At 42.1% G+C, this 24,842-nt stretch overlaps 2 protein-coding genes across 5 annotated transcripts; both read right to left on the reverse strand.

Moving 5' to 3' along the window:
* Window positions 1–176: 176 nt before the first annotated feature.
* p4ha1b (prolyl 4-hydroxylase, alpha polypeptide I b) lies at window positions 177–14,360 on the reverse strand. Of its 4 annotated transcripts, XM_048270030.1 has the most exons (16): window positions 14,125–14,360; window positions 11,350–11,432; window positions 11,062–11,158; window positions 10,820–10,971; window positions 10,537–10,674; window positions 8,311–8,550; window positions 7,547–7,767; window positions 7,083–7,259; window positions 6,179–6,249; window positions 5,520–5,585; window positions 3,020–3,119; window positions 2,856–2,909; window positions 2,617–2,682; window positions 2,348–2,416; window positions 2,075–2,171; window positions 177–1,624 (listed from the first exon to the last, which is right to left on the reverse strand). In XM_048270030.1, exons 2-16 carry the CDS (start codon window positions 11,429–11,431, stop codon window positions 1,551–1,553), a joined length of 1,704 nt encoding a protein of 567 aa, XP_048125987.1. In that variant the 5' UTR covers window position 11,432; window positions 14,125–14,360; the 3' UTR covers window positions 177–1,550. The 4 variants fall into 4 exon arrangements, with proteins under 4 accessions (XP_048125987.1, XP_048125985.1, XP_048125986.1 ...); XM_048270028.1 differs by lacking the exon at window positions 6,179–6,249 and having other exon boundaries at window positions 5,520–5,590; XM_048270029.1 differs by lacking the exon at window positions 5,520–5,585 and having other exon boundaries at window positions 14,179–14,359.
* A 6,270-nt stretch (window positions 14,361–20,630) lies between these two features.
* styxl1 (serine/threonine/tyrosine interacting-like 1) lies at window positions 20,631–23,878 on the reverse strand. The gene is made up of 6 exons (XM_048270334.1): window positions 23,819–23,878; window positions 23,555–23,627; window positions 23,168–23,319; window positions 22,896–23,052; window positions 22,447–22,583; window positions 20,631–21,941 (listed from the first exon to the last, which is right to left on the reverse strand). Exons 2-6 carry the CDS (start codon window positions 23,572–23,574, stop codon window positions 21,280–21,282), a joined length of 1,128 nt encoding a protein of 375 aa, XP_048126291.1. The 5' UTR covers window positions 23,575–23,627; window positions 23,819–23,878; the 3' UTR covers window positions 20,631–21,279.
* Window positions 23,879–24,842: the final 964 nt, after the last annotated feature.

Here is a 24,842-nt window from a genome sequence, read left to right on the forward strand (position 1 = left end):
TATTAACGTCATCAGACAGGCTGTAAAAGTGTATGCGGGAATTTCTCGCATTATGATGGCTAGAGTTGCGGGACTTGAACAAATTATGCGCAATACCCGCAGTGAAATTTAAGCCCTGACTTATTACATACATTTAATTTAAAAGTGAATCACACAATAAATTACAGCAAGACATCTTTCATGATCTTATATTTATTTCCATAGAAAACATTCATTTCACACTTTCACAAGCATTCCAATATTGGTTGAATCTGGAATGAGATATAAATAGATCCGGCCATCAACAGGGGTTTACTTGTTAAAGTTTTCTTTGGTTCTCTGTGAGATTTCTTTTTAAAAGTTCAGTCTTTTTCATCACCTGGTTGTTAGGGCTATGGAAGTTTTATTTCGCGGAAGATGATTAAGTTACCCAAGCAGAAGATACCAGCATAAATGTGCCATTATATGTATGTGTCATAACATGCTTGTTATGACTGAATATCATGGAGTGATGGGAATGATTAAGGACATGAATGTCTGGTCTTTGGAAAACCTAGCCTTTTAAAATCAAGAGTGCAATACATTATGAACCATTCCTTGATATAACTGATTGTACATTCCACCCACCTCCAATTAATTATGGTGGTTGTTCAATTTGTACCATAAAAAAAAATCGCTGGAGAGCACAGAAATTGGTATCAAACTGGATTCAGAGGTGCTTTCTGTATTCCTGTCATGTAGTATTCTTTTTCACAGCTCTTTTTCAAGATGTCCAGTGATTGATGTTTTTTGCTATAATATCATGAATGTTTATTCCTTCATTCATAAAAGGCAGCAAACAAGATTGCATATAACTTTTTTAGGGTGTGTCAAGAATCTTACACCTACAGGCTAATTAAAAAAAAAAGTCTGGCTCATGGCGTGGATCTGAATTCAAATGACTTGGATGCATTCGATGCTGATAACAGTCTTCTGCCAATTCCAACTACAGGGATGACAAGGGCACCATGGGGCTCAAAGTACAGACAAAACGTGCATTCCCTCCTTCAGTGTGATCATATGTTTTCTACTGCTGGCAAAGGTTAAATACACATCAAAAAGGCTCAACTTTTCACCTTCCTTCAACAAATGCTGTCTGCCTAAACAAGCCACTTACTTCTGCGACTGTTACCACTACAAAGTGCAAAGACATGAACAGTGAAAAGAATCCCATTTTTATGTGACCTACATTGCCTCTGTGAGAAGGGTTATGAGTACAGATGGAGCCATAATAAAATAAGAGACTTGTTGAACACCCATTCAATACTGCAGCAGAGTTAATTTAGCCCTGCGGTGAGAGGCCTACAAGGCACAGAGGCAGTTGGTGGCCGTGGGCTGGTAGCCTGCCACAGGCTCCACCCTGATGCGGGTGGGGCACCTTAGGAGACAGGAGGGGCTGTTCATGGGGAGGCAGACAGAGGGACAGAGAGATTGGTGGCAGATGTGCAGATTGTCAAAGTCCATTTCTTGATGGTTGGAGTGTAGGGGGTGTTTGTTGGAAGGAAGGGAAAAGGGAGCGCTTTTTCGCAATCTCATGATGCCGTCTCGTCCAGGGCACAGGGTCGTCTGAACTCCTGCCCTCTTTCATGGATCCATTTGTTTGATACTACAGGAGCAGAGAAAATAAACACATGCCATGTTTACTAAAAGAAAACACATGCCATGTTTACTCACTGTACAGCTCTGTGGCATTCCATATGGACATATACAGCATATAGACAGTAATGGCAGATTTGTGACAAAGACTTTAATTTGTATTGTTTCCTAAGCCAGGGATATAGGCATCTAACGATAGGATGGGTCTTTCTATAGCAGATATAGATAACTGTGTTACATGTAATAGACAGGAATGGATGGAGAAATGCCTTATGTTTGGGGAGTCGCCTTGTTTAAAGAAGTCACTTTGTCTACATTATCTCATTTGGACTCAAATAATCAGAGACCAAACACCTGGCTATGACCCTGTAGACCATCTTTCTCAGAAAATGATGTGTATTTAAAAGATACTATACGTTTGGATTTATAGATTGAGGAGTTTTGCTCTTGAGGCACCTACCCCACTTGTTTCCCACCAGCACAGGGCAGGCTGCATGTCGGGTGCTGTAGTCTCCTTCCCCGCTGGGGAACAGGTTATACCAGAACACTGCAGTTCCCTACAGTGCACAGAGCAGGACAGTACACGTCTGAGATGGTGCTGTTGAGCTCACACAGTCTCAAACAGTATTCTCAGAATGACCATGGAAGAATGCAGATACATAATGTACTAATATAGATAATACACCAAACGCATGAGCACATGGATTTGAAAACATAGCAGTTCTGTCATCACCTTCTTGGGCCACACGGCCGCTCCAACATCTGGAAACACGGTGGCGCCCCCTGCTGCCACGTCACTCATCTACAACAACAACAAAAAAACATTAAGCTTTACCACTGAGCTCAACAGAGTATTTAAGATCAATGAGTTTCGACTCATTTAAGGATTCAGAGGATTTCCTAATATGGCCTAAGGACGTATGTCACATGAGACAAAGGATAAGTGGCCTGAAGACAGTAAAGCAGTGGACGGGTCACGTGAGCCCTTCCAGGAATACTCACATAAAAGAGCCACGTGGCAATGCGATTGCCTGTGCCCAACTCTTTAAACGCATCAGGTTCATCTTTCTGTAAAGACATGAATACATGCAAGTAAATTACTATATGCCAGCTGTTATGACTACTGATACTCAGTAATGGTCTCTTAATGGAACTGAATGTAATAGGTTACATGTGGTTCAACCTTTAAAGTTATGTGTTTTTGTAAAGCACCCAAGAAAATTCGGAAATTCAGTGCTCACCCGGCCAAAGTCAAAGTGAGGCTCATATTGACCACCCACTCCATAATTAGCCACCTGAGAATAGCCAGAAGAGAGACAAAAAAAAGTTTTACTCAAGCTGCAGGACATTTCCATAGCATCTGTGTGACCGTAGGTATGTAAGGTACTGTGTACCTGCCACTCACCTGGAGTTCCTCTGCTGTGTCCATCTCAAGGCCAGTGAGGTCCTCAATTCGCTGGTTTATCTTCTCAATCATTGGATGTTCGTAGGCCGTCAACCAGGCACTGACAAAAAGGTTGAATGATCTGGTCATCAACAACTCCACAAGCTTAACCAGGGCTGAATAATCTAAGGTGTGCACCAGTCAATCAACTGGCTATCATCTACTTCAGTGCTGTAAGGTATGCATGCTCCATGCTGATAGTGCTTTCTCCAGTTAAGCTCTTGTGAATTTGTGTTGCTTTCAGCCAATCTCATTTAATAAGGTATGTTTTCAAAAGTACAATGTGGACAATTAAATACGATTTTTTAAAAATCTGATAACAAGAACAGATTTGACTTTCTGTCAACAAGAAATAGAACTGACACATCCTGTAAAGCACTTTGGGTCAACTCCTGTTGTTTTTAAATGTGCTATACAAATAAAGTTACTTGACTTGACTTGACTTGACTTGGCTTGACAACCATGTTGGCAGACACAACACAATTTCAAGAGCTTAACTGAGGTGGGTTAGAAACGTGGCAAGCACCATGTGACCAAGGCACAGAAGATGAAGGCAAGAGAGGGAAATGTGTGCAGAGCCCTTTACAGAATCTCCAGTAGGCTCCAAGTTCCTCTTCACAGAAACACTTTAACCTCAGTGGAAGCTTTAGTTTTGTCCATCGATAGATATTGCATTAGCATAGATATCTTCTGTAACGCCGAACATAGAGATTCTTCAGAATTCAAATGTGCCATGTACGCGCTCTCGCATTGCCCTGCTACATTCTCCACTGACGTCAGTTCTTGTCTATTTACATTTCTGGGAGGACCATCACGTGTCTGTGGCAGTCTTGTTTTGAGTAGTGGTATGCGTGTTGGCTCTGAGATTTAGTAAAGAGGCAATTCACAGCTTCAGGGCCGTGGGAGGGTGTTTCTTTAAGTCACAGCAAATATAGACAGACTTCTATTCAGTATTTCTGGAACTAGGCAAGAGTTTAGATGGCACTTTCCCTGAGTTCCCCACAAACTTAGCCAAGGAAAAGAACATTTCCCACGAACTCGGATGTATAACGGAAATCATACCCAATGATGCATATATGTCACACAGATTCAACTTATGGATAACTACTTCCAAAGCTATCAATAGGATTTATGGGTTGTCCATGTCAATATATAGTATTGACTTCATTTAATTTTGAATTGTGTTTTAATATGTGTGTGAGAAAAAAAAAACACCATCTCCCTAAGACTATGGTACGAAAAAAGACTTTTGTGGTTAAGAGACCTTCCAGGACTCGTTTACAGCTAAGGAATATGGCTTGCCCTCAAGACAAAACTCAGAACATCTGCTCACCAAAGGAAATCCATTTTTATACAATGCATTCCCATTTAACCAGTAAAACAACTCCCTCTTAAATGCTGCTTCAACGTGATTCTTAAACTTGTCAAAAGGTGAAATCAGTGGCATACAGGGTCAAAACTATCTAAAAAAAGTTGAGGCTAAGGCTCAGGAAACACACCACACCACAACACACACACACACGCACGTACACACACACACACACAGGCGCACGCACGCACACACACACTCACTCACACACACACACACACAAACACACATGCACACACACGCACACACCCTGTGCTCATTCAAAGTTTACTAAATCTGGAGCAGCAGTGACCTAATTTTTTAAAGAAGTTGAATTGCACTGCTCCATGGCACACAGGCCTACACTCACGTGCACAAAACTGTGTGCTACAAAAAAGCCTTTGATTAAATCCAATGGGTGCAAGTCAACTCCTGACCAAAGCGCCTCCCACTGACCCCACCCAGCACTCTAGCATCCAAATGCAAACACACACACACACACACACACACACACACAGACACAGACAGATGTAATGAGCGAGAGCAGTAAAACCACAGTGGTTTGGTCTGTGGGTCGACTAGGGGGTCTATTTTAATGCTTATTAAAAAGTTATTTTCGAACATGTAGGTCATAGAGACTTTTCAAGCGGTGGTTTTGAAAGGCCTTCTGTGGAATCTGTCATAGAGCTTTCAGGGAGTTGGGAATCATTTGGGGATGGACAGAGGAGCAGGTGGGCGGTTGAACCGAAAGATAGTGAGAGAGTGAGAGCGAGAGCGAGAGCAAACAATGGGAGCATGACAGTTGCTCTCCCCAACCTCCATCATCAACTGAGCACACCCATGCTCAGTGTGTATGAATGACGTCTTTATTACCAGTTGCTATGGAGATTGGGGTGGCTTTTTATCAGCTTGCACAGACACAGGGGTCCTCTCAGTCAGAGGCGGACCACTGCGCGGCCTTAGGTCGAGGTGGCCGTGCATCTCCCTGCACAGAAACAGGGGTCCTCGCAGTTTAAAGATTATACATGTTAACATGAGGTTACAGCCCTCAGAGCCCAGCTACTGCATGTGGGGCACCAGGGCTAGACAGGCAGGTGAACTCTGACACCTTACCTCTTGGAGACTCTGTATAGAGCGGTGGTGAGCTTTCCAGTTTGGGGGTCATGTACTGTGGCACGCCTTAGCTACTCCCCGGAAGAGAAGGAAGTTGGAAAGAGGAGGAAAGATACAAAGACAAAAGAGAGAAAGGGACAATCAAGACACATACAGAGGAAATCAGGATGGAAAGAAAGAACACAGAGAAAGAGAGAAGACAGATGGTCACTAGCTATCTTTCATGATAAAAAAGATTGTCACTGTATGTTGAATCAGGGCAAACTTCCACTTAAGGCGCTACCTGTTAAATAACAGCTGTAAGCCTTTATTAGGAGAAGTCTGACTGCAGTGGAAGGGTTTACAGCCCCAGTTCTACTACAGCAATAAGCCGGTTAATACTCAATGCTGGAAAAAGTAAACAAGTGCCGGCTTTACTTTTTCTACTTCTCATAACTATGCCACAGTGTAAAGCAGTATGGACACTCCTTGGCAGTAACAGGACCAACTGTGCCATTGGCATTTGAGATATAACCCTCGGGTCAGGCCTGGGCAGTTATGGTCACCCAGATATAGGTTTACTGCTGAGAAGTGTCCATGAGCTCGACGGGGAAGCCAGCTGGGGACGGGCGACGGCGTGTCTGGGGGGACCCCCCACCGGGACCAGCCGGGCGTCTTACCTCTTGCTGATTCGGTAGTGGGCCGTCTCCAGCACACCTGTGATGGGGTTGGAGATGGTGGCCCTGCGTAACTGTGAAGCCAGGAGAGGGGTTACTCCACACACTCCACTGTGCCTGGGCCTCAGAGGACTACTACATGCCCACTTACAAGCAAGGGCCATGCCTCTGGCTTCTAAGTTAATTCAGCGCAAGGTACACTAGCAAAATGCTTTCATTTGTTGTGCAGGTAGATAGATAGATAGATAGATACTTTATTGATCCCCAGGGGAAATTCAAGGTCTCAGTAGCATACAGACAACACACACACATTCACTAACAGCAGGTAGCCATGGCCTTCTGCATTCACCACAAATTATACAGTTTGTTCTCTGATATCACCGCTTAATACAGCTACAGTTCATTCCTGCTACAACTACTAAGTGAGTGTTCCAGTACAGAACAAAGAATACTGAACTTAGGGGCTAAATTATAATGTGACCAAGCACAACTATGTACATCCGAATCAGATTTTCAGTGACAATGAAAACTGGTAAGTCATCATGTCCATGATCAGTTCTGCAGATTTGTACCATGCTGTGCAAACCAATGCTCTGAGAAAACGTTCACCTATACAATCAACAGACAACAGAAGAAAATACCACTTTACTTCTGTACCACTGACCACAACTTTGTTCTAATTACTACTCTGTGAGGGAAGGATGCAATGTGTGGCATCAAATTCAGTGTATGACACACCGAGATTACCAGATCCATACAGTTGTAAATCTTTTTGAAAAAGAAATCTGAATCCATTTTCAGAAAAAAAAAAAACTTTCAATTCACAATGCTGCACTGTTCCACATTAACATTTTGGTCTTCTAATAAATAACAAAGCACAAGAAAATTTGGTCAGATTAGGACTCACCCTGGGCTTGGCCAGCTCCTTCACTTTGGCGATCTCGCTGTCAGAGATGATCTCATGGAAGCGCACGATGCGAGGTTTGTCCCACTCATCCTCCTGCTTCACTGGAGCCAGCAGGAAGTGCGGGTTATGGTCGTTGTCATAGTAACGGCAGAACAACCGACTCTGCCTGCGAGGAGTCTACCAGACCGAAAGTAAGGAGATATGGAGAGACAGAGAGAGAGAGAGAGAGAGAGGGGAAGGGAGGAAGAAAGGGAGAGAGAGGCAATGAAAGAGAATGAAGAATGGTGTAGATATATGCATCACAAATGGTTCCTCAGCAAAATCCAAATAAATGAAGCACTCAAGGCACATAGAAAGTAAATTGAAATTTTAAACAGGTGCCGGTTTCAGATATACTTCATAAAAGAAACCGGCTGAGTGGGCAAAGTTAAATTATGGGATGTGAGGGAAGAAACCGTCCTCACCATTTTGATGCCCTCTCCTCTGCACAGCCTCTCGTACACCTTCCTCTCTGGCAGCGGGTCTTTGGAGCGCTTCCTCTGCGCCTCTCTCTTCTCGGTGTCGTTGAGCTTCACCTGGCTGGTCTGGGTGGCCTTGGCCTTCTGGACCTCCTCCTGTTTCCTCTGCTTCTCCAGCTGGAACTCAAAATACTTGAGGTTCCCGTTGGCGCGCTGGTGCGTTGGGTCTGGAGATGGACACATGAGGTCATTATGGGTTTCAGACACACAGACACCATTTGCAGACGAATTGTAAAACATTTAGAAAATATGACGCATGAATCACTGAAGACACACGTGTGTGCAATACAACAGACTGTAGCAAAGTTCTGTAATTTGTTGAAAAATTTTACAACCAGCTAAAGTTAAAGAGGACATGACTTTTCTCATCTTGGTTCACAAAGAAAATGGAACACTTATGTAAAGAACAGAATTCAATGATTTATTACATAGAATGATAGGCTAGCAGCCAAAGCAATCTGAAGCTCTCTGTGTTTCATTGACCTTCTATGGATATGTATGAAGTTAAAATAACAATTATATAATGGATGTACAAATCACCTCTGGAGTTCACTGTACTGATTAAAGAGTCTATGCATCGGACATAGCATTTGGCTTATTATGCAAGCTAACACCTGATACATCTGTGCTATACCAGAGCCAGCGTTTCTCTTTTTTCAGGATTCTAGTGGAAAACAGCTCCCTTAAGGCCCCGCAGGCACTGCACTCACCCAGTTTCAGAAGTCTTTTAGTCAGCTCCAGGGCTCTCTCCAGCTCCCCCTGTTGATAAATGGCATAACTGAGGTAGTCGATGACCGTGGTCTTGTCTATGGGGGACTCCTCTCCCTCGTCCAGCTGTTTGAGGGCCTGGGTCATCCACAGCTCGGTGTGGTAGTAGTCCGCATCGGTGTACGAGATCTTGCCCAGCTCATAGCAGTCCTCTACCGTCATGGGGCTCTTGTGGGTCACACCTGAGGAGAGGCCAAGGACAGTTCTGTAATCGTTGACATCATCTAGGTTATAGAACAAATGGTGTTCTGCTCCGTCAGTCCCCAAACTTTGTGAAAGCATACTTTGGAAAAACTGTATTGATGTTTCCTTTGAGAATCGATTGCCGCCAGCTACCTCTCCCTCATGTACAGGGACTCATTGTAACCTGTTTTATTTGTTTATATGATGTTTTTGCTAGAGATGCACAGATTGCAATTTTTGGGCCGGTTCCAATTTCCGATTTTTCATTGATTTTCACCTGCCGATACCGATTTTAGCCGATTCCGATTTCATTTCTTCTAACCATTTTACAGCACACACAAATAGTTATTTTCTATCTTTTCTTTAATAGAACATGTTCATATAGAAATGTAGGCCTAATCAACTTATCAATAATGAAATGGCTGTTAAAAAAATGGAACCGGTGATTAGACAGATTCTTCTTCAAGTCTAACTTCAGCTGCAGTATCAAGCTATAATGCCAGTGTAATTATAATGCCATATGCTATAATGTTATAATGCCAACTACAGTGTGGGACATTCATTTCACAGACTACTAATATGAATGCACTGTTATAGAACATCCATTTTTTTCTTCTCACATCCAATATCCAATAAGAACAATTTTCATGATACATTTGAACATGCTGCATGGAACATATTTTCATATGCATTGATGAATTTATGGGAGGGCGAGGGGAAAGTGGGAGTAGGCAAACACAGGGGAGGAGAAGTGCTAATAGCATTTAGGTGCTCCACCATATGAAAACAGCGCACGTCTGTTTTGCGATGAAAAACTTAAATCCAAATTCCGGTTAAATGCATCAATTAGGCTATAGAAACTTTCAGAGACAGCTGATTCAGTATTCAGAGCATCAGTTTTCTTCATTGTAGGGTACAATGTCAAACGCACCTTTAACTTTTGTTTGCCTTTCTAATAGGCTATCGTTTGTTCACTTTCACGAGATCCATTTCTCAATCTGCTAGGCATAGCCCTAGTCTACGTGCAGTAAATAGTTCTAGTATTTTTTTTAAGTGGAGTAGAACTACTAGGGCTACTGTATGTCGCTGCTTGTTGACATCTTATTATCATGTAGCCTATGATCGCTAAACTTTGATTCTTTTTAATGTCGCAATCGGTTATCTCCGTTCAGCTGCGCTTGTGGTTCAGCTGTGGGCACGCAATTAGCGGCAGGGATGGGCGGTGATGAGCGATGTTTACATAGCCTATGAAGTGACAGCTTAGTAAATTCCACGCAATATGGCAAAGCACAGCGTTCGCTGCATAGAAAAACTCAATAGCCTATTAGTGCTTTCTGTGTAGCCCTACGTCCAGCCCTGAGTGTTGGCCTGGTTGCTAGCTTTTTCAAACTTTGCAAACTCAGCTGGGTGTTGTTACAGTTGCAGCGGGCGAGTGCATTTGACCGGCATAAAATCGTCATGTCTCAGACTGACCGGCGACCGTCATGGCCGATCACGTGAATATCGGCCAATTCCGGCATCTCTAGTTTTTGCCATATACATAGTTTTTTTTTTCTTCCTTTAAATATTAAATTATTTCACTGATTAAAGGTATATGGTCATGTGAATGAAAGATAATGAAAGGCCCACCGTTAAAGCAAAAATGGAATGAATGAATGAATGAATGAATACTTCCAAAGCACATCGTCAACTATATCAGAAACATGAGTTCGCATTCTAGCAAGCCTTTTGTCAGTGCCTACTGTGCTGCTGCTTTTTGCTTGTATGCTAGTTTGGAACCAAAACTCCTAACTGCTGCTTTAAACACAGAAATACAGCTTTACCCTCCATCCTGGTGAATTATTGCCATTCAACTAAACACATTCCCTGTTAAGGACAAGCACTCCTTTGAACCCCAGTGAATGCTGAATACCTACCCATTCAATTTTTTCTCTCAGTGACACACACACACACAGAGAGAGAGAGAGAGAGAGCTAACGACTAACCAGGCAGGTTTCCAATAGAGATGGTGTTGGCATCCAGCATGTACGTGTCCTGCAGTCTGAGGAGAGCTTTCGCTGCTCCCGTCTGGTCCTCGTCTGTTGGGAAGTACTGCCTCTGGATGGTCAAGTTAGAGATGAAACCTGGGCAGAAACCATAACAAACCATCCACATGTGTCCCATGACTCCCAATGCAGACACAAACATCTCACCGTATATCTGTCCACAGCGTACAATATCTGACAAGAGGAGGAAATGCGTGTTGCCTTTAGCAGCCTAATAGCTCACCATCTGAGGTGTCTTTCAGCACCATGTTCTCCAGGTCTCCCCACTCTGTGTTAAGCCTCTTCATCAGTTTGAAGGCGTTCACCGGATGCCCCAGAAAGCCCTCGGGGTCCTGTGTAGCCGTGCTGGTCAGAGAGTCCAGCTTATCAGCCCATCTAAGCAGGACAGAGTGCCCATGGAAGGACTGTTAGTAAAATTGTGGGAGACAGGGACAGGCAGATAAACAAAGACGTATAGTGACTCACTTTTTGACCTGGTCAAGTTTGCTCTCCTCTGCTTTGATGTAGTCCTTTAGCGAGGTCACCAAGTCTTTTTCTATGTACAGCAAATCAGTCATCTGACCTGAGTTGGGAGAAAAAGTGTCAAACATGATGACCATGTTTTACAGAAAATGGCTTCAATCTATGAACATATCAGTATTAAACACGTTGTGCAACATAGAGCATCATCTGCAGTGTGGCATAGGACAGTTAAAGAGAAAGAAATGGAAATGTCAGAATACTGAAAACTGTATCAAAGGACCATTTTCTTACCAATGGAGGTGTAGAAGTCATTATGAGCCAGGAGAGTGTGAAAGAAACAACTCAAAATCAATATACCACCCAGTCGGCCCATTCTGAAACAGAGAGAGAAGGGAACAAGTCATTCAATTATTCAAGTATCTCATTCTAACGTTGCTAGCCTGTGGTTTTCCTTTTTTAACCGCAGAAGCAGAGGCTGATTACACATTCTGTAATCATACAGTGATCAAACTGATAGCCTTATTGGGAGCTTGCAATGGGTAAAACTGTCTCCACCTACATCATGCGTGGACTGACACTGTGGTGTGACCGAAACCAGAGTGGTGTTAGCACCAAAGTGCCAATGACTGGGCCAGCCTTCTGCCCACCATATCCCGGCACTGCGGGGAAGCATTGTCCATACACAGCATGTCTGAGTGGGGAGACATGGCTTGTGTGCCCATGTGGCTTGTAGGCATGTGAAAACACTAAATACTCTTAGCAGGGAACTCTCTCCCCAATGCCCATCACCCTCTCTTTCCCTCTTTTCTCTATCTCTCGCCCTTTGTGTGCCTGTCTGCATCTGTGTGTGTGTAAACAGAAGCAGCATGGCTCCTGTCTGAATAAACATGGCCCCTATTTAAGCCTGGGGGGGGTTCCTGAGGGATGAGCAGGATTGCAGAGGGGCGTCTGATTGGCACCTAAACTACGAGGACAACTCAACAGAGAATTACGCTCTCATAAAATGAGGGGTTGCGTAGACAACGGGGGAACTTGTGAAACTGCTTATCTAGCTAAACACATTGCCAATATGCTCCTATCTCTTGATGTATGAGAGAGGTCTTAGAGCATCCCACAGATGAGACAAGACAGGCAAGAAGGCAAACAGGACAGAATGAATCATTGCTACACATAGCCAAAGAGAATAGGGGGGTTACATGAGGTAAAGAGTCACTGACTGTGTGAATACATGTAGCGAGTTAATGCAAGTATGAATGCACTCCACTTTGAGTGTATCAAGTGAAGTTCATCCATCTGTGTGTGTACTCTGGCAAGCACACCTAGGAGAGCATGTGGAATGCCTCACAGCAAAAAGCACAAAGCGAGTAGAGGCACGTCTTTTGCCATCTGCCAAATCTGCCATCTAACCCTAGCTGGTTCTAAACACGTACACAGACACACACACATGCCTAAAGGCGCGCATGCACATACTACGCACACACACACGCATGGTGCATGTTTGTTGTTTTCATTGGCCATTTACCTTCACTCAAGATTGTGTATACCTGAGTTATAACCAGGGGTTTACATGCAAATTCCATCCTCATTTGATTAGTAGCTTTTTTCATAAAGACTTGACAACGCAAAACAGTATGTACAATGTAAAATATGTAGTTGAATTGGCCTATGCACCTGTATTTTAATGCCAGTCATAATGGTGGTACTTGGAGAGCCAATTGTTTTCGTGGGTGGTACTCATTGTGAAAAGTTTGAGAACCACTGGCCTAGGGGATTAGGCCTGAAGTGTTTTCCAGCTTTTCCTTTGCTTTTGCATTCTATGAAAAGTAGGCTAAAAGGTCACCTGGAAATAGATGGGAGGCTTATTCCTGCCTCATTTTAATTATTGACCACCCTTGTGAAATATTGCAAATAGCTACTCAATAATTTGACAAGAATCCTAAAAAAAAGTCAAAAAAATAAATAAAATAAAAACTACAGTATGTAGCCTAAGCCTAAAACAAAATAAACAAATTATAGTCAAAAGGCCTATTGTGTTGTAAAAACTAATTTAAGCCAACAAAACAATTTTTCAAAACTAAATTTTAAAAGGAGGCGCATAACAGGACAGAATTAAGATATCATACCCTAATGGACTATTTATCTGTATATTAAACCTATTTGATAGTCTTGCAAGATTTCTGTTGTCGTGGACTTTTATTTGGTTATCGATTCACCTAAAACTATACGCTACTTTTTCTGTTTCATAGGACAGCAACCAAAAACAGCTAGTGTTTTTAATAGGCTAACAACGTCGGACATCAGGTAAAATCAAAAGTAGGCTAACAGCAAGAAACCAAAAATCCATCCACCCGCTTGAACGCAACGGAATTAGGACTGCCACGTCTTCGACCCTCCCCCACTGGACCTCCTCTTGCTGAATGGTAGGAGCAGTCATGTAGGTTTCTAGAACTGCTCCAAAGGATCCCGGGTCGGGACAGAGCTGTTAGTGGCTAAACAAAGCAATTCTGGAAACTGAATTAGTTTCTGTCTCAACAGGTTTGAGCATCCCCCTGAATGCAACGTGTGCGCAATCTAAGGGCAGGAGGAGAAACTCAAACTTCGTCACTAGTGTTTTGAAAATTATCTTCCTCTTGTTGTCCCAGGCTATTTAGAACATAGGCTAGTGATTTACTGTCTACCCTAAGGTTTGGTAACTAAGATATCTGTATCATATTTGTCAATATATATATAGGGCTGTCACAAACCTACGAAACAAATACTTGATCAGTAGGCTATGGAAGTAAGGGATGCTCGTTAGGATTTCACTTAACCCCACGTTAACTCTGCAGCATCCCACACCAGAATGCAAAAGGGAAACGAACAAAAACATTGGTAGGCTATGCTCTATATAGGCTCATATAACAGCTCACATTAATTGGCTAGGCTACACACATTCATGTTTGAATTAGATAGCATGTCCATGTGGGTCTGTAATGAAGTTACACGTGCCTTTTACAGACTAGGCTACACACGTAGAAAAATGTGATCAATACGACTGGAAGTAATGCATAGTAGCCTATTCCTTGCCTTTAAATGCTGTGATTTCCAAACCACAATGGCAGATGCTCCTGTTTTACTTACTCTCCCGGAGTCCGGTTCTTGGGCTGCGTCCTTGTGTTGCCACCTAGTTCCTCCTAGTCTGACTGAAGTGTCTGGTGAGCAGTCGAGCTTTATCGTCGGCGTATCCTCGGTCTTGAACTCGCCATCTGCTGGCAACGATTGTTTCCCTCTCTTTACTATGCGCTGCTACGTGCAGTCCCTCACACACGCCAAACTCGGCTTCGGGTGGTGGAGGAGCAGATGACTTCAATCTGAGCATGCGTTTACTTCCCCTAAAAACTGAGGCAACCCCTCTCTTGCAGTTGTAGCCTAGGCTAGGTAACTGTGAAACCACTGCTCTCTTGCATCAGCACCATAGGGTAGATGCAGATTATATCGACATTGCAGATGCAACATGTATCATTCAATCTTCAAAATATGGCAAAGCTCCTAACACTCAAGGCCTCTCTAAAGGTCTGTATGAGGCTGATTCATTACGCAAGACCGATAGGCTTCAGTTCATCTTTTATCTGATCTCCTAGTGAAAATGAACCCTCAAAATATATTTTATTCACCATTTATTAGGCTACCAGTCAGAAGTTAAGGAGGGAGACATTTTTTCATTTGTATAGCCTATCTTTTTATCTTTATCTAGGCTATTTGTGTTTTGACTGCATACTGATTCTCACTCATGCTACCTCACAGAGAAACTGCTGAGTAGCCTATAGGTTGAGGCTTAGTGTGTCTTCCTACATTCCAGAAGTTTCTGAGCTCCTGTGTTTGGAATTCCTGTAGCCTACAGTGGAAGCTTGGGTTGAGCAGTGAGGGAGGAGGAGCTTTCTCTCTAGCTCGCTCTCTCCCTCTCTTCCTCTCTCTCAAACACATGCACACACACACATGCACAAAGGCAGACACAAACATGTTTTTAAATAACAATTCCTGTATTGAATGGAGCTGCAATGTTTACATGGTATTATCAAAACACCACTTCATCCAAACTTTCACTCTGTCAATGTTTAAAGGCACATTCATTTCCCGTTGACAATTCTTCAAAGTAACAGCAAGGCTGTTTGTGTACTTAGTACAATTTAGTTTTGTCCAGCTGTGTTTGTAGCCTAATCTGTGTCAACATCAGTGCAACCCCAAAAATGTAATATGCTTTACAGTTATGTATTAAGTTTAAAATAAAAAGAATAGAAAAGCTGTGGTACAACTATAACAAAGCTTAAAAATGAAGTATTATGGTAAACTTACAAACCCCAACCAATTTCAGTCTAACTTCCAGTGTAACAAAGAAAGGTCATAGTCCTTATACTCATAAGGGGCCAGTCACCCGTGAATTAAGCTTAGTCCTCGACTAAAAGAAAACTTCAATGAAATTCTTGCTTTACAAAAAGCTTTCAGTCTAGGGCTAGTCTTAATCCTTGTATGGGAACCAAAGACGTGTCATTGATCATTCATGTCATCTCATTCAAACCTAGAAGTTTAAATAGACAGGTAGGCCTATCAGTTCTGTGTTTATAGCTGCATTCCTAACTGAGTCTGTCTGGGTTGAGCTTTACTAAACTAGTTAGCTTTTCCACAATGATCCATTCTTAAAATTGAAACAGCAGACATAGGCTACTTACATACCTTAAATAATTACCTCCATAATATTTTTTATTATAGTATTTTGTCAAATTTCACACTTTTTACACACCAGAAAATATAGTTTTGATGGATGTTCAATAAAATAAATTATATGGCCCCAATCGATTAGAAAAATGTTGCATTCAACCAACAGAAATACATCTGTCAGTCATGTGTCCTATCCATGGCAGCTTGTGCTTGCAGGTAGGTGAGAGTGTAGCTTGTGTGTTGGGAAGTGGGTTACAGTAAGGCAGGGGATATAACGAAACAATGCACTCTATTAACGACTCCATTTTGGATTCGCTTATACTGGCAAATCAACTTCCTGTTTACATCTTTTCTATAGTCATTGTCCTCAAGACCTCGTCTCACGGTATAGACCGACTTAGTGTAAAAATGTTGTGTGCCACTTCCTCCAGCAAACAGGAAAAGGGTTTAAAATGTTCTTAACTTTAATCAAGCAACTGATGTCTGAACTGGTTTGATAACTTTAGCTATTTTGTTCAGCTAGCAATAGCCTACTATTACCCTCTATCACCATCTGCCACAATCAGTAACTATTCCTTTAAAGTCTTCATATACTGTACAGCGGAAGAAATGACATCTGAAGGAACTGCTTTTGTCACAAGTATCTGAACAATAAATAAACCTCATATGACTAGTTTGGCAGAATTGATTATCAGGATCGGTCATCACAAGGGTGTAGAGAAGTACACCTTGTGGTTGAGTCTTGAGCAATTTAAAGGCCCCAATTCAGGACAAGTTCCACTGAACAAGCCAGGAACTCTGTTAGTTGAATGAGGAGATGTTAGATGTGATAATACTAATTAAAGGAAAAGTCCTGTGTTAGAATAACCTAGGGTCTATTTTTGCCTTGGGGGCAATTTTGGTATGTTAAAGTAAATGATAGTGAGGCGCAATGATGTTTTGAAAGTAGCAACTGAATTTGCCCCCCAAGACTATTGCCACATGCTATTTCGTTGTAAATGCATATTCCGGTCTCACTCAAAACTATTCCAATTTACGTCATCTTGGTCCCCAACAAAAGTTTTAACTCGTTATCATCCACTGATAGACCCTAGGCTGTTCTGACACTGGACTTTTTCTTTAACATAAATAATATCACAATAAATGTAATTACACAGTAAAATAAACAGTGTTGAGTTAACTCTTTAAGAGTTGATTAAGTGTTTAAATGACTCTGATAAGTGTAACATGTTAAATGCTCCCAGATGGCAGAAATACACTGGGATTGACCTAGGCCACACCAGAGTGGTAGAGAAAAGAAAACAGAGTGGCCACACTCCCATAAGAGACTCTGGAAAAAGAGACAGTGGAAAACGCTTTTTCATGTCAGTTTCTGGGTTATGGAGACAGTTTTGAAACTGAAAACTGCCAATCACTTGGTCAGTAGCCAATGAGTTACTAGAGTACGCCCTCCAGCATCCAGAAATACATCCCACCTCCTGCAATACAGCCATTCAGCACAGGTTTTTTGGTTCCGTTGATTGTGTGGTAGCGGCATCAAAGAGTGTCACAACAACCCTCTCTTTCTATTGCTCTGGGTCACACCTTCCACATAATATATATTTCAAGAATGGGCTTCTCCTTAATGGTAATCCTGACCATACTCAGTAATTTGGCTTATCAGTTGTTCTACCTTGCACACATCCCAAGAAGCCACAGTAAACAGTTATGAGAAAAAAATAAACATTAGAAACAGGAAAGTAGCATTTACCTTACATTTACCCAACTTACATGCATGGCAGATATATGGGGGGTGCCTCATAATAACATTGTTGAAACTGATACAAACACCAATCCACTACTTTTACCGCTGCTAGGTAACAAAAAAGTACTTGAGCAATACTGAGGCAACTAAATGACTGACTATACAGATTCACTCAAGACGTAGAAAAGATGTCGTCAGTATTACACTATGATTTCAACATTTCTGCCATTCCAAAAGACCTTTTTAATAGCAGCTATTTGACATGAAATAGTAGGACATAGGCAGGGATGTAGTGGTAAAATAAGAGGTGGGTAAACTATGAATTTTGTGATCACGGTAAGGTGGACTGCACCATGCAATATCAGATTTTTTAAAAAGGCATTCAGAACATGTTTGATGACGTTAAGGATTATTGTCCAATGTTTATAACAATACCAGTGGTATTAAATGGTTCCTGAGTGTTGATGATTGTGAATGTGGATAATACAGTGTGATTTTTTAATGTTAAAAGTTGCAATTGGTGAATAAACTCTGTTGAGAGGTGGATAAACTGTGTTTACTTCCGTTTAGCCTCCACTACACCCACGGGCACAGGTGTTTCTAAATACCTTAATGAAGTCTCTTTTCAATAAACCTCTTAAAATCGCCAACAGAAAGGACCCAAAGCTGCCATCTTTGCCCATATAAGGAGATCCGGGTGCAACCCGCGCGTAGAACAGAAAATCCAACTGAAAAAATTTAAGCTGAGCTGTTGGCCATTTCTTATGGAGGCTTGGTTACCATGATTGTTACTCTCTTCAGAGTAAAGTGTGTTCTGTTCTAGTATTTTACACATGATTAAAATTAACTCTTACAGGGAAGCAACACCAGGCGAGTAACTGAAGCGTTCTGTTCGTGACGCATAAAATCCATTTAAAAAAACTGGTCTATTTTTTTCAAATGTATGCGCCACCATTGATTTTAGTGTGAGCTAGGGCTGATTCAGACTGGGTGCGTGGTGTGAACGTGGCGTTTCAGTTGGGTGGCAGCTGTGTGGCGTTTTCTATGTCTTTGCACACCAGAGACGTGCCTGACGCTGCGCTGCAGTGGCCCCTCTGCCTAAAACATCTCTTCACTTTCTGCTTTGAATGGAAATGTGAAAGCTCTGACCTGTTAACATGGGAGCCGAAATAAAAACGGACACGCCACACAGCTGACAGGCTCACACCACGCACCCAGGCTCACACCACGCACCCAGTCTCACACCACGCACCCAGGCTCACACCACGCACCCAGTCTCACACCACGCACCCAGTCTCACACCACGCACCCAGGCTCACACCACGCACCCAGGCTCACACCACGCACCCAGTCTGGATCAGCCCAAATTGTTGCTTCAGTTACGCGGGGGTGTAGCTTCCCTGTGAAGGTGGGTTGCACCAACAAGGATTAAATTAATTTTGGTTTAGTCTTAATCAAGGATTTGTAGATCTAGGTTTAATTTAATTTAATTTAATTTAATTTAATTTAATTTAATTTAATTTAATTTGAAGCATGGTTTAACAAATCCACGATAAAAACCTTAACCTGTAATTAAAACCTTGGCCGGTGTGTTGTACCAACAAGGATTAAGTTTTATCCTGGATTAAATCCAGGTTTATCCATTAAACCTAGTTTAAAGATGATCAGGTCACTGCCAAGTTTAATGGCATTAATGATTTTTAAATTGAATCTTTCTACAGATTCCTTGTTGAATCGGTAGCCTACCTCCTTGAAAATTCCTCATCATCATAAAACTCCATAGGGTTGAGAAAGTGTCTAATTTTCCTTTGTGGGCCTAGATTTTCTTCAATCCATCTATGCAGCCATTTAAGAAATTTTAACCACCTCAGCAGCAGGTTTAAAATTAATTCCTAACTGAAATTTAAATCTGAGTTTAAAGCAGTTGAGCAACAGGATTACAATTAATCCAGGTTTATGTGAACATCTAAACCAAGATTAAAAGGATGGTTTAAATGTAAACCGGCTTACCTTTCAACTAGGTTTAATGTTTGGTGCAACTGGATTAATGGATAAACCTTGATTTCATAAAACGTAATCCTTGTTGGTGCAACCTGTTTGACACTCCAAATTTGACACTAGTGATTTTACTGTGTACTAAGGTAGCCTATATTATACAATGGATAATAGATTGACAGTTTTAACACAAGCAAAAGTTACTTGTTGTTACTTGAGTGTTTGCAAGTTGATAAGCAAGTGTTTCTACAGAAAACTATCTGATAAGTGTTGGGGTTTGGGAAATATTTGATAAGAACTCTGACCTAACTTGGATATATAATGGCCACTGCACTTCATGTCTAGGTGATTACCACCTCCCCCTACATTATTAGCTGGCTACATTTTCCATTATTCCTTATATAATGGGTACATATCAATCACCTGGACATGACCTCACATGGTAATGGCTATGGTTATATGATTTGGTTATATGTCACTCCACGTGTACTAAATGGATCAGTCCAGATAGCAGATGTGTCCATAGTCCACAGCCCTCTATGGGTCCGCACTACAGAGTGGTAAAGAGGTCAACTATGGCACAAAAGTGGAAGACAAGCTTTTCCATAATATTAAAGCAACACCAAAGAGTTTTTTATACCTTAAAATAATGTTTCCAAAATCGTTTCAGTCGTTCATCAACTTGTAACAGGGTGAACGGCACTTCTGCATTTGCTTCGCGGCCCTCTATCGGCTATAACCGCACTATGTAAGTTTGCCAGATCGGGTAGCGGATCTGTAGTTCAATGGAATGAGACATAAGAAACTACAAATATGACTTGCATCTGATGTCGCAATACATCGTAGGCTACTTTTTTTTATAAATCGTGCAACATATTCTACCTTGTCTGTGGACATTGTTATTTGCAAAGCCGGTGCTGGATAAACAAATAGCATGCGTGCGACAGAGGAAAAGTTCTTTGGTGTTGCTTTAAAAAGACATCTTTAAACAGAACATGAAATTTGATGATCATGAGTTATGCTGCAAACAATGAAATGAGCCACATGTTAGGATGGTGTTTTGAGTGGAGGTCATTTGAGTGGAGATCAATTTTTGATATTTGTAGGATTTGCATGACATGTTTTTATGCATTTGGATTGCACTGATTTGTCATCTACATTTTTATTATCATCTTCATTTATTTATATTTCAATTTTTTGCAATGGGGGTGGTTTACTTTTTGAGTGAGCGCTTCATTTCCAGATATACTGTGTCATCACATAAACAGCTAACCTACATCAGCTCCTGTTCTAATGTGCCTATCAACTTACCATGGTCAGTCTACTTCTAGTAACCTGAATGATCGGGAGGGGGTTTATGAGCATCACAAGTCCTTAACTGGTGTTGGGGAAAAAAACAATCATATAATTTGGCATGGTCTAAAATTACGTACCTACCTGTTGTGAAAAACTACTAAACTATTCAAGCTAAAAAAGAATACATTATGTACACATTTGTATTCCTACAGTATGTGTCTATAGCTGAACAGGTTCAGTGGGTCAGAGAGCTTGAGTACATCCACTAAATGTATAATATGGAAAGGTTTGTTCTCTGGTTACCTGCAACTAAAAAATATCCATTTGGTACATAAATATTTGATATTCTCAAAAAGATAATCTTTTTAAAAATGTTATCCTAAGATAAAAATTACATAATGCAGTCAAATTCGTTTTGAGTCTTTCATGTCTATAACTGTACAGGGGTTGTGGGAAATACCACTTTTTTCTCACAGGCCCCATGGAGTCCATCACAGCCGTATGTCATCCAGTTTTGTCAGCCTCTCCCCGAACAGCTGCTCCTCGTAGTCGGACAGCTGGCGCAAGAAGCCGGCGTTGGGCGCGGCGCACGCCCTCCGTTCCTTGAGCCAGCGGAAGGCGTGCAGCAGAGACCAGCAGCGCTGCTCCATGAGGAAGGCCAGCGTTAGCACGGAGCTGCGACTGCGTCCCAGGCTGCAGTGCACCAGCACGCGGCCGCCCGGCACCCCGGGGCTCCCCTGCAGGGCGCCGGCGATGAAGCGCGAGGCGGCGGGCAGCGCCTGGCTCAGGTCCTGCTGGGCGTCGTCGTTGAGGCGCAGGCACAGGTAGCGCACCACGCTGGGGAAGGCGTCGGCGCTCTCGGCCGTGGCGTTGACCACGTGGGTGATGTGCAGGTTCTTGATGATGCGGTAGTCGTGGGCCTGGGCAGCCGAGCCCTGGTACAGAGCCCCCTCCAGGATCTCCGAGGGGTAGATGGTGAGGGAGCGACGCTCCGACTGCAGCAGGATCATGCGGGGTGTGCACAGGAAAGGGTAGAGGGAGTGGAAGGCCGAGTAGCCACCCAGTAAGATGACCGGATCCATCCCCAGTGCGCTGAGCTGGAAGAAGCACCGCTGGAGAGGCATCGAGTCATTCCGGGCCTCCTCACTACCCACTGAAAGGACAGAAAACACACACACACACACACACACACACACACACACACACACACAGTCTCAATCCTTTATTACAGTGTCAAATACCTATCAACCAGTCATTATAAGCAGTATTTCATGAATTTGAATATGAATGGCTGAAAATGAATTCTTAGTGAGTAACTTTTATTTATACATAAGCAACACTATGCAACAATTTGCCGATTTTTGAGGTATGCTTTGATCAGGCAACTAGTCTTGACATCATCTTAAATTTTGTTTTAATTTGACAGACAAAAGCACTTGGTTCATTTCCACCAACCATCCAGGATATGAACTATGCAGTTCTGAGTTCCGGGTAAAAATAAAACTCTCACAGGGAGACATTGCTGACCACATTTAGCATGTTAGCAAGCTTCTAATAGTGTCAATGAGGTTTTGTATATATTTTAGACAGCTAGCCACTAGTTCAAGACCATAGTGCTGATTTTAGGTTTTATTTATAGACTCTTATGGGATTTCTACCTGGACTGTGGCCCTCCTCAGCATAGAGCAGAATTATTGAAAACTCCTGAAGCTGCACGCAGCTTATCAGACATCCCAGCTCAGGATGCATGACTGTCACACTTGCTCTTGCTGTCACCAAATGACTCTGCTTATACCTACACACAAAGAGAGAGAGAGAGAGAGAGTTAATGCTCACAACTTGCAGTGAATTCGTTAAACTTGAGGTTTCATAGCTCTTGAGCAGGATTATCTCTGATGAGACACACTATCAGTGAGGTAACTCTTTTGAAATAGTGTGGCTTCCACTTCAGTAAAATATGAAAGCGTAATCTTTGAAGCACATGATGCTATTTCGATGTTTGACCATCTTTTTTGTAATAATGACAAACTTTTTCAGTGTCAGATTTTTAAAGCATGTGTCTTGTACTTCTATCTGAACATGTACACAAACTCATCTGTGTTGGTACCTCTCTGCACTGCGGCAGTCCAGGATTAGGATATAGTTTGGGTCATGGAGGGCTGGTTGTCCTGCTTCTGCATTCAGGAGATTGTAAACCTGCTGAGGAGTCACGTAGCCCCTCTCAATATTTGCTCTCTCTGGAAGCGCAGGGATCAGGAGGCCCTCTAGGCAAACAGACACTCCTTCATTAGATCACATGCAAAGAGTGTATTCAATTACTTATTAATGTTAGAAACAATTATGGACATGTGTAAGACTGTGTAAACCTGAGCAGCATACCCTCGGTGGTGCTTTCTGTAGTGTTGACAGGAGGAGTGGTGTTGCTGTTTGAACAATTAGCAGTTCCATTCATTTCCCTACAGGGGGCAGCATTCTTTAATGTTGCAGCTCTACGAGTCGACGTGGAAGGTACAATGCGACACTTATCCACTCTATATATGAGAGTGAGTGTGTTTGTGAAAGTGAGAGGAAGAGAGGAAAAGTCAGAGAGAGACAGAGAATACAGAGAATACAGAAAAGAAGGGACATTAGACACGTCCTGCCATTTAGACTGATGTAACATGAAATTAAAATTGGGAAAGGACATTCTTACACAATGATTCCACTCTTCCTAATTTATTCTCTCCATATCTGCTAATTAATGTAAGAATAAAACGTGGTTCTTACCTGGACAACACAATGCCCATTGTTTTCAGTGGCAGGCATTAGGGATCTGCAGCCGAAGGCCTCTTTCTTCTAACTGCTATGGAACAAGAAGCAGGAGGGAGGACACAGTCATCTTGAGATCCAGTCAGGCACACGGTCCAAAGCCACCAATATTATGAAGTTCTTGAAAGACTTTACTCATGTAAAATTCAAGACTTCAACAACACACGAAACATTTGGACTTTTACATCCTCACAAAAATGCAAAAAAGACTGCTGTCTTCACCTTCAACCTTCCATGTGGGCAGGACAACCGTTTTTGTTTTTTCGCCTGGCTCTCTCTTTCTCTCTTTTTTCTCTGCTCCACACTCTCTGCATGCCTTATTTTAGCTGGCTGTCATGACAACAATACAGGATGAAGAGCTCTAGACAAGCAAGGGAGAACTGTCTGTGACAGGTCAGACAGAAAGGGATAATGGGAGAGATACAGAGTGCACCACCAATGGTGACATACATGCTTCACCCTTGAATCATAACATAATTGTCATTCAAACATCTGCTTGTTGAAACAGTCTCTGTCTGTATTGATTATCTGTGACCTTATCATGTCCAACAGGGTGTTTGTGTGGATAGGTGTGTACACATGTGTGATGCATGCTGTTCAAAGCATAATTAATATGTTTTTGTAAAAGGGGTTGACATTGTCATATGTGATAACACTATGTTGATATTGTTGACCAGCAACAATATACAAAAACGAGAGCAACCACAGATGGATATTGTACCCATCATGTTATCCAGCCAACTCTACTTAAAACGAGTAGCAGGGGAGGGGCCTCAGAAATGTCAGAAACACATGCCTGTTGATTCTCTGCTGAGGAAAGAGGTGTAGAGATGAAATAGTATAAAGAGTCATATACAACCGAAAATTGATGTCATGCAACATTTATATGCTGCGCTGATCAAATCATCACAATTTGAAAGTAACTGAATGAAATAAATATATTTCACAATGAAACAGATACTCCCTGTGATGCGAAAATTTTTCAGGTGAAACGTGCTCTGAATTCAGCTAGAAATTGCCATCCAAGCAGACGCTAATTCAATTTAGCCAGATAGAGAAACCAACACCAACGCAATATATTTACAATCAACTATGTAGCCTCAATGCATATATTTGTGCAATTAAGTTAATAATAGCCTATACATTAATTAGAATTCGACTTCAAGTGACATCAGTGCTATATGGCTTTTTATGGTTCTGACAAGAGTCAAAGTCCACCAAACATGTGGTCAAAATTGGCCATGCG

The sequence above is a fragment of the Alosa alosa genome, chromosome 18 (genome assembly GCF_017589495.1).
Source record: "Alosa alosa isolate M-15738 ecotype Scorff River chromosome 18, AALO_Geno_1.1, whole genome shotgun sequence".
NCBI classification, from domain to species: domain Eukaryota; kingdom Metazoa; phylum Chordata; class Actinopteri; order Clupeiformes; family Clupeidae; genus Alosa; species Alosa alosa.

Coding starts and splice junctions, on each gene's coding strand:
- styxl1 (XM_048270334.1), bottom strand. CDS start 23,574: ATGGGCATTGTGTTGTCCAG. Junction 23,320..23,554: donor ATGGGCATTGTGTTGTCCAG/GTAAGAACCACG, acceptor TCTCATATATAG/AGTGGATAAGTGTCGCATTG. Junction 21,942..22,446: donor TGAGGAGGGCCACAGTCCAG/GTAGAAATCCCA, acceptor CTGTCCTTTCAG/TGGGTAGTGAGGAGGCCCGG.
- p4ha1b (XM_048270030.1), bottom strand. CDS start 11,431: ATGGGCCGACTGGGTGGTATATTGATTTTGAGTTGTTTCTTTCACACT. Junction 11,159..11,349: donor TGACTTCTACACCTCCATTG/GTAAGAAAATGG, acceptor CTCCCAACTCAG/GTCAGATGACTGATTTGCTG. Junction 2,417..2,616: donor TTGCCACGTGGCTCTTTTAT/GTGAGTATTCCT, acceptor TTGTTGTTGTAG/ATGAGTGACGTGGCAGCAGG.